This window comes from Vombatus ursinus, unplaced genomic scaffold, assembly GCF_900497805.2.
Source record: "Vombatus ursinus unplaced genomic scaffold, bare-nosed wombat genome assembly UNPS02014819.1, whole genome shotgun sequence".
NCBI lineage: Eukaryota > Metazoa > Chordata > Mammalia > Diprotodontia > Vombatidae > Vombatus > Vombatus ursinus.
In genome coordinates, this window is record NW_020954597.1 from 2,571,979 (window position 1) to 2,580,395 (window position 8,417).

Consider the following 8,417-nt stretch of genomic DNA (forward strand, 5'->3'; position numbering starts at 1 on the left):
TATTTGTACCGCAAGGCCCAGGAGCAGAAGGAGCATCTTCTGCGGGAGAAGAAACTGAGGCTCAAGAGAGCCCTCGATGGTAGGGACAGGCCAGGGGGCCCGCCGACCCCCAGCCCTCCCTTCCCCTGCTTCTGTTTTCTTCTCATTGGCTCTTTCCCTTTCTTCCAGAGAATCAGCCGATCCCAACTGAGCTCCAAAGGGAAGCTGTGACGCTCCAGGGGGCATTGGAGTTTGATGACGCTGGAGGTGAAGGTAAGAGAAGTCTCCGGGGCCCGGGCCACCTTCTCCTAGGATCTCCAAGAAGCCGTCCTTAATCGCTTCTGTTTCTTCCTCCTCCGAAAGGTATCTTGGACCACCAAGACGATGAATACCGATGGGCCGGTGTAGAAGACCCCAAAATCATGATCACCACCTCTCGAGACCCCAGCTCTCGGCTCAAGATGTTTGCCAAGGTCAGTGAGTCAGACCAGATGTCAGGGAAATGTCGTTTTGAGATCTATCCCAATCCCTTACCTCTTGTCCTCTGACGTAGGAGCTGAAGCTGATATTCCCAGGTGCTCAGAGAATGAACCGGGGTCGTCATGAAATGGGTGCTCTTGTCCGTGCTTGTAAAGCTAATGGAGTCACAGATCTGCTGCTGGTGCATGAGCACCGAGGGACACCAGGTAAATACAAGGGATGGACCCAAGTTCCCCCTGGGGTAGGGAGGATGCCTGGCCTTAGGAGGCTAGATGACTTTTTTTTTTTTTTTTCCTGAATATACACACCCTCTCTCTCTTCTCTCTCTGCCTCTCTCTCTCTCTCCCCCCCCCCACCTCTCTCCCCATACTTACTACATCCTCGTCTTTCCCGACAGTTGGCCTCATCGTGAGCCATCTGCCCTTTGGGCCTACTGCATATTTCACACTGTGTAACGTGGTGATGCGGCATGATGTTCCTGACCTTGGCACTGCCTCAGAGGCCCTCCCCCATCTTATCTTTCATGGTTTCTCTTCTCGCCTTGGACAGCGAGTAAGTCCTGGGGCTGGAGAACTGGCACTTCAAGGGACAGTTGATAGACAAGGGCTGGTCTCTGTGCCGCTTCTCTGGCAATACAGAAGGGAAGAAAAGAAATCACACTGCTCTCCGGCTCAGAACCCTTATCGTAACATGTTGTCATTCCCCAGGCCTCAAACATTCTCCGATACCTTTTCCCAGTACCCAGGGATGATAGCCACAGAGTCATTACCTTTGCCAACCAGGATGATTACATTTCTTTTCGGTAAATCTGGGCCAGTCTCTGGAGGGCAGAAGGTTGTAGGTGTGTCCCCAAGGGCCCAAGTTATCTCCATCCCTTCTGTCCTTCTAGGCATCACGTGTACCGGAAGCCAGATCACAGCACAGTAGAGCTGACAGAAGTGGGGCCCAGATTTGAGATGAAACGTGAGTACAAAGAGGACTGGGGAAAAGAGGCCAGGGAACTGAGCCTGTGGGTCCAAAGTTAGGAAAGAGTAAGCCGAACTCAGCTCGGGGCCCGAGCACACGCCTCTCTCTCTGGTTTTGCAGTATACATGATCCGCCTGGGCACGCTAGAGCACGAAGCTACAGCAGACGTGGAGTGGCGTTGGCACCCGTATACCCACACAGCCCGAAAGAGGACCTTCCTCGGTGTTTAGGAAAGAATTGACAAGACCAGCACCAGAGCACACACTGGACTACAGGCCAAGACGAAACCTGAGGAAACCCACCTTGCCTGGGGAGAGGCCAGCTCCACTGCTGTCATTAAAGTTACTCATCTCCTGCACCTCTCTGTGTTTCTGGGACCTTATTCTCATGACACTGTGGGGAGGAGCATTATAGTTGGCTGGTGCCAAAGACTTTTGGATTTACTATGGTGGACACTGAAAGCTGTTCTCTCACCTACTCTGGCTCAGGCACAGGCAACGGTTCGCTGAATTGAGAAGCCAGGGGACATTGACATTTGAGGCAGAGAGCCCCAGGGTCACACCACTGTCCCAAAACCTGTTCACAGAGTCAGGGCTGGATGGAAACGAGGGAGTTGGCCTCTACAGGAACCCAGGCTATGGAGCCATTATTTGCTATCTTCTGGGTCAGAGACTGATGTTGGGGAGCTGGCCTCCAAGTTGGGGAGCTCTCTCCCATATTTTCTGGGGCAGTGATGAAGGCCTCAGAAGGCCTGGGGGAAGGGATAGTGAGGGGTTGCCTGGCTTTGGCGGGGGCTTAATTTAAGGTTTTTTTTTTTTAGCGTGGCCATTTAGTCTAACCCATGGGCATAGGTAGATTCCCCATTGAACCCCCCGCCCTCAGCTTGACCCTCTCTAAAGGGGGTTGGTACTCTGACTTCCCAAGGCAGCCTTTTACCCTTAAGAAAGCTTTTCTCCCATTAAACCTAAATTTCAGCTCTTCGGTGCTCCCGGTTCAGCCCTTCGTGGCCGAGCAGAACAAATCTAATCCTTCTGTGGCATTCCTCCTCCAGTCTTCTCCAAGTTAAACATCCCCACTTCCTTCAGCCTTCTCCAACCTGCTTGCCTCCCATGTACCTTTTCCACTTTATCACAGTGGATTTTATTTAAAAACGAATGAATATTTTATTTTAAAAATGGGACTTCCAACTGAATGTAGTATTGTAGCTGTGACTTGATGAGGCCTTCTAAGGAGGAGCTCTTCCTAGAAGCTCAGCCCCCCTGTGAAGCCCAACATGAAGGGAGTACTTTTGCAGACCTTATGGTACACTTAGACCCTTTCATCTTCTTTCAGACAGACTGCTTATCTAAGCCTATTTTTTCCATTTTGTACTTGGGGGGGGGGGGGTTGATTTTTTTTTTTTAACTCTAGATTACATTTATTTTTCTTGAATTTCCTCTTTATGTCCTCTCCAGTGCTCAAGCTTGTCAAGATATTTTGAGACATTATCAGTGTAATCTGTAAATTTCATGAGCATGCCCTCTATTTTTTGGTCTAAGTCATAGATGCTGGAGACACCCAGAAGTTGTTCTCCTGGACAAAAACCTCAAAGCTATTGAATTGGGAGTGGGGCAGGGGTTGAGACAGCCCCAGGGCTGAGGCAGGAGGAGAAGAAACAGCCCCTGCCAGGGCCACACGCCATCAAAACTACATCTCCTCAGGGGTCAAGCCAGAGTAGGGTGGAGGTGATGGGGGATACCCCAAGGGGCCGCTGGATAGTTGCATAGTAGGGCTTGGGGCCAAGATTCATCGTATACCCCTAGGCCCAGGACTGAAAAGCAGTGGGAGTTAGGGCTACAAGGACACCTCATTCAGGATAGGTAAAACTTTATTGTGAAAAGTGAACCCGAATTTGGTTGCCCGCCTTCCACCCTCTGTCTCCCTTAATGGGCCTGGGCTCTAGGCAGAAAAGCAGGAATCTGTCCCAGGCTTCCTACATTCGGGTCCACTCCACTGGAGGATCCCGGGGACCTTTTGGTTTCCCAATTCGAATGTTGAAGCCTGTGGGAAGAGGTAAGGGTTGAGACCCGAGGAAGGTTTGGGAGGATGGGAGAGGTGGCAGAGGAAAAGGTATGTAACCTATGGTTCAACTCACCAAGAGTGCTGCTGGGCTGGAGGCCACTGTGGTCCGGGCTTGGAACTGCAATGTCTGTTATGTCCTCATAGGCCTCGGGCCCAGGGCAGTTCCTGGGGGGGTTGCTAGCTGCCGGCAAGATCACATGGAAGCCCAGTTCCAAACTCTGAGGCTCCTGGGGAACTGCCCCACTCCCCAACCCCCACATCAGGCCTCAACTGGTCTACACCTCCAGCCAATTCCAAATTCCTGTCCCATACTTACTCTTCCTTATGGCACTGAGGGTGACAACCTAGGGAGAAGGAAGGCAGCTGTTTGGAGGGGGCCTGGGAGGGCTGCCCTGCTCAGCTTGACCTTTGCCTCCCAGCTTTGGCACTTACCGGGGACAGCACGGGCCTCCCAGAACCTGGAGAGGAGCATGCCGGGTCTTCCAAGGCTGCTGAGCTGGGGAAGGCCACCGGAGTGTATTCTGTGGGGGTCCCAGTCCCACCCCGAAGGGCCCTGGGCTTGACAGTGCTATACACAGCCCCCTCAAGTTCTGTCTCACAGGTTGCTGCTGGGCCTGGAGCGTGACCTCGCTTCTGCACTGAGGCGTACGTTGCAGCCATGACCGATTTGGCTGGCACTGCTAAAACCCTGAAAGAAAACTAAGAGTGGAGAGCTGAAAGCCACCCTCTTCTGTCCTCTGCCACTTGGATGGAGAGACAGGCAAAGGACCCTGACCCCTAGAGGGGGATCGGTGCCAAGAGGCAGGCAAACAATTCTAAATGTGCAGCAACATGGATACACACGTTGAGAGCTCAAACTTCATTTAGCCACCTCTCCTTTGACAGAGGGAAAGGATACTAGTGAGAAGGGAGTACCATGCCCCAATGCCCCAGACGTCGAATGTAGCTTTAGTCCTCTCGTTCTGTTGTCTCAGGAATTGGGGGGCAGGGCAGTCAGAGAAACAGTTCCTTCCTGCCTCAAACCAAGCATAAATGAAAGGGTCCAGAGAGCTGGGAGATTGGGCCTCCATCCTGCCCAGGGACCCTAGGGTTGGGGTGATAAAAGCTGAAGCCTCCCTCTTCAGTATCTGCCAAGGGACCCTAGAAATGGGGGTGAGCAAGGCAGTAGTTTAGAGACATCTCCCTTGTCTCTGTAGAGCCAGGCCTGGGGGCTAAGCACTGAAGGAAATGGGGCCTCCCTCTTCCTCAGAAGAGAAAGTGCCTGCAGCCATGGGGGACAGGGGTACAGGGGTTGCTGGGTAGAAAGAGGTACTAAGTTCCCCCAGAAACTGCTGTTTCCCCACCCCTCGACTCTGGAAGAGGACAGAAGGCTAGCCGGAGGAAGGGAAGCTGTACCTGGTAACACCGAGAAGCTGCTAGGGAAGGACTTGTCAGCTCTGGGAGGGAGAGTGAGACTCCTGGGCCCCTGGGCTTCCTCTCAGGAAGTGCTGCCTAGCCAAGCCCAGCCCAGACTATGACGTGAGGAGGCCCTTAGGCCAAGCCTCTGAGCATTCCTGGCTGAGCTGGGGCAGCTTTACCGCAGATGGCAGAGATGCTCAAAGTGGGAGGAGGCAGTTCAAGGTGGTCAGGGGCCCAGAGGAAGGCCTGGCCTGGAAAAGCTGATGGGGAGCAGCACTCCCATTTGGGGCATCTATGGGGGAGAGGAAGCCAGGAGCCAATAGCAGGGCTGCCTCAGGGCAGGGGCTAGAACAAGAAAGTCTCATCAGGCCTGTGGTCCTACCTCCAGAGGAAGAGTGGGGAGGTGGAGGAAACATTGGGGTAGGGGAAAGGAAGAGATCAAACCTTTATTCGGAGCCTCTTATGTACCAGTCAGTGTGCTTAGCACTTTACAAACATCTTCCTAACCTTCACCATGGCCGAGACCTGGAACGTGGGCCTGGTCTAGTCAGATCCTGGAACTGAAGCTTATCCCCCTAGGCCCATGAATGCATGCCCACCAAGATCTTTAGGACCTAACCCTAACCCTCCTAGTCTAAAGCCTGAGCACTAATGACCTCCACCTGGTGGTAATTTCCACCTCCCTCCCTCAGCTCCCAGACCAGGGGGGCCCTGAGTGGCCACCATAAATGTCCAAACCAGGGGTGGGGAACCTGCCGCCTGCAGGCCACGTATGAACCCCAGGTCCTCCAGTTTGGCCCTTGGACTGAATCCAAACTTCACAGAACAAATCCCCTTCATAAAACGATTTGTTCTGTAAAACTTGGACTCCACACCCAAGGACCTAGAAGGCCAAGTGTGGCCTCGAGGCCACAGGTTCCCCACCCCTGGTCCAAACTATGGGGCCTAAAATGACCGGCTCATTGGCAATTCCTTGTGGGAGGCTGTGTTGTTTATTTTGTAGTTACGAGAGGCAGCATGCAGTGGACAGAATTCTGGCCTGAGTGGCAGGAAGATCTAATGTCTAGACAGACAAATATAAGGTAACTTGAGAAGCGACAGAGTGCCAACGGCCTGGAAAGCTTCATGGAGGAGGCGGCACCTGAGCTATGCCTTCAAGCAGGGGTTCATAAACTTGTTTTTTAGAAAATATTTTGACAACTTTCAATAGAATGGGTTTCTTTTGTAACACTGTGTATGGGATTTTGTGCACTTAAAAACATTGTTCTAACAAGTGGCCTGTACGTTTCACCAGAATGCCAGAGGGGGCTTATGACACCAAAAAAGGTTTAAGAATGATTGGCTTCACCTGGAAGCCAAGGATTCTAAGAAGCAAACACATGGAGGCAAGAGATGAGCGGCTACTCTGGGGAGCATTTTGTGGTCCAGTTTCAATGGAACAGACTTGGAAATAAATCTGAAAACGGACAGAGGCAGTTTTCAAAGGAATAAATTCAAGCTATCAACTGCTGTGTGAAAATGGTACAAATAACGAATAATTAGAAAAAAGTAAAATTCAAGCAATTTTGAGGTTTCACATGACAACCAAATTAGCAAAGATGAGAAAAAAGGAAAAGGACAAATGTTGGAGGGGCTGTAGTAGTTCTCTTTGGTGGAGCTGTGCATTGATCTGGCCACTCTACTCACTGTGCTCTGGTTGTTTTTAAAAGGCAGTTCCTAACTTATTCACTATTTGGCACTTGAACTGATTGCATTGTAGGACATAGGTCTTTTTGTGTGGAAACTGACCACACGTCTGCCTGTCTGCATTAGACAAAACGAGATCCTCTGGGAAGGAGGGGAGGGGGAGAGCGCTGCTGGCTCCGCTTTACAACAGCTGAGGTACCAAGATGTATTCGATATGCCAGCCTCAATATGAGAACAATAGGCCTCCCAAACCGAAGGAGCTGCCTTCCCCCATCCCCCATTTCTCACTTCAGGAGGGAGGGTTTGCGGCTTTCCAGTTTGTACTGAATCACTAATCAGCTGAAGGATTTGCCCAACTTGAAAAGTCCATCATATACAATCCCGTAACTGTTGCTGCATTCTCCAGACAGTAGTAAAATGGCAACTCCTTCTTTCAACTGGCCTCAGCCTCTGGAGTCAGGCTTACCTTTGCAACATCCAAAGTGCCATTCTGGGATACTGAGGCTGCCCTCCTAAGATTCTTCATAATGCTAATAATGACAAGCTAATGGGGGCTCACGAAATGGAGCCCTTCAGCTTGACTGAGAGCGCTTTCGACTACCTGTTGACGAACATCTTGCCGATGGTCCGAATCAGTCTCAGTTCTGAAGGCAGGATGGAAATTCTTCAGAGAGACACCCCTACATTCACAGCACTCCATACAGGAACGCTAGAGTGGCCTCATCCATACCTGCTGGAAGAGTGGCCACCATGCCTCTCCCAGCAAAATCCAGATTGCAACCACTTCCAGTAGCACAGGTTGGGGGAAAGGCACTTAGCTTCTGGGTCACGTATGTCAAAATATCCAACAGGTTGGAAACAATAAGGTAGGGCTGTGTTTGATAATATTGGGAACAATGAATTTAAAAATATTTCCAATTACACTGGATCCTGCTGACGTGCCCCGCCTGTACCAACAACTACCTTGGAGTTTGCAGTCACGCTGTAATCTTTGCCAGGGACAATCTTTGGTAACTGGAAGAAAAGGCTGCCATGTCGGAGAGCCATCATCTCTCCCTTTAGTTTATCTCGTGTGACCTAAACAAGGACAAGATCATCAGCCCAATTACTCATGAGGACCCTGACAGCACATGCCACACCAACTGGGCCAATCCCAGCCACAGTGATCTTCTTATGGGGAATCTGATCTTCCTCAAGGACGTTAGCCATCAGCCAATCCTCGACAGTTTCCATCTTGGACCTGGATAAAAGCTGAGTCAAATAAGGTGACTACTCAGGCTTCAAGGGGCTGCTCCCAGACTCCCACTCCAGCCATTCTGGAAAGTAATTTGGAGCCGTGCCTAAATTATGCACTAAATGATGCATATTCTTGGATCTGAAAATACCACTACTGGGTCAATATGCCAAAGAGATTAAAGGAAGAGGAAAAGGACCCATAGGTACAAAAAGGTTTACAGCAGCTCTTTTTTTTGCAGTAGGAAAGAACTGGAAACTAAAGGGGTAAACAACTGACCTGAAAAACAGATGAAGAAGAGATAATTTAAAGATCATTGGATTAACTATTGATAAGAGAAAGGCAAATCAAAACAACCCTGAGGTACCCCATCACACCTATCAGATTGGCCAACATGACAAAACAGGAAAATGAAAAATGCTGGAGAAGATGGGGGAAAATTGGAACACTAATGCATTATTGGTGGAGTTGTGAAATGATCCAACCATTTTGGAGAGCAATGTGGAACTGTGCCCAAAGGGCTATAAAACTGTGCGTACCCTTTGATCCAGCCATACCACTACTAGGTCTGTATCCCAAAGAGATCATAAAAAAAGGGAAAAGGACCCACATG

At 50.5% G+C, this 8,417-nt stretch overlaps 2 protein-coding genes across 3 annotated transcripts in view; one reads left to right on the plus strand and one right to left on the minus strand.

The window, feature by feature from the left end:
* The window catches only part of IMP4 (IMP U3 small nucleolar ribonucleoprotein 4), a 2,030-nt gene extending 247 nt beyond the window's left edge, over window positions 1-1,783 (plus strand). Inside the window, exons 2-8 of the mRNA XM_027836820.1 lie at window positions 169-252; window positions 343-452; window positions 533-665; window positions 857-1,011; window positions 1,167-1,261; window positions 1,349-1,422; window positions 1,546-1,783. Of these exons, the coding sequence (XP_027692621.1) occupies window positions 402-452; window positions 533-665; window positions 857-1,011; window positions 1,167-1,261; window positions 1,349-1,422; window positions 1,546-1,655 (618 nt within the window). The 5' untranslated portion in view covers window positions 169-252; window positions 343-401 and the 3' untranslated portion in view covers window positions 1,656-1,783. The remainder of the gene's footprint in view (window positions 1-168; window positions 253-342; window positions 453-532; window positions 666-856; window positions 1,012-1,166; window positions 1,262-1,348; window positions 1,423-1,545) is intronic.
* Window positions 1,784-3,274: 1,491 nt separating this feature from the next.
* On the minus strand, window positions 3,275-4,980 carry LOC114024004 (tyrosine-protein phosphatase non-receptor type 18-like). 2 transcript variants are annotated; one of them, XM_027836819.1, is made up of 5 exons: window positions 4,882-4,980; window positions 3,919-4,174; window positions 3,803-3,830; window positions 3,560-3,667; window positions 3,275-3,465 (listed from the first exon to the last, which is right to left on the minus strand). In XM_027836819.1, exons 2-5 carry the CDS (start codon window positions 4,144-4,146, stop codon window positions 3,398-3,400), a joined length of 432 nt encoding a protein of 143 aa, XP_027692620.1. In that variant the 5' UTR covers window positions 4,147-4,174; window positions 4,882-4,980; the 3' UTR covers window positions 3,275-3,397. The 2 variants fall into 2 exon arrangements, with proteins under 2 accessions (XP_027692620.1, XP_027692619.1); XM_027836818.1 differs by having other exon boundaries at window positions 3,919-4,185.
* Between the last annotated feature and the right edge of the window lie 3,437 nt (window positions 4,981-8,417).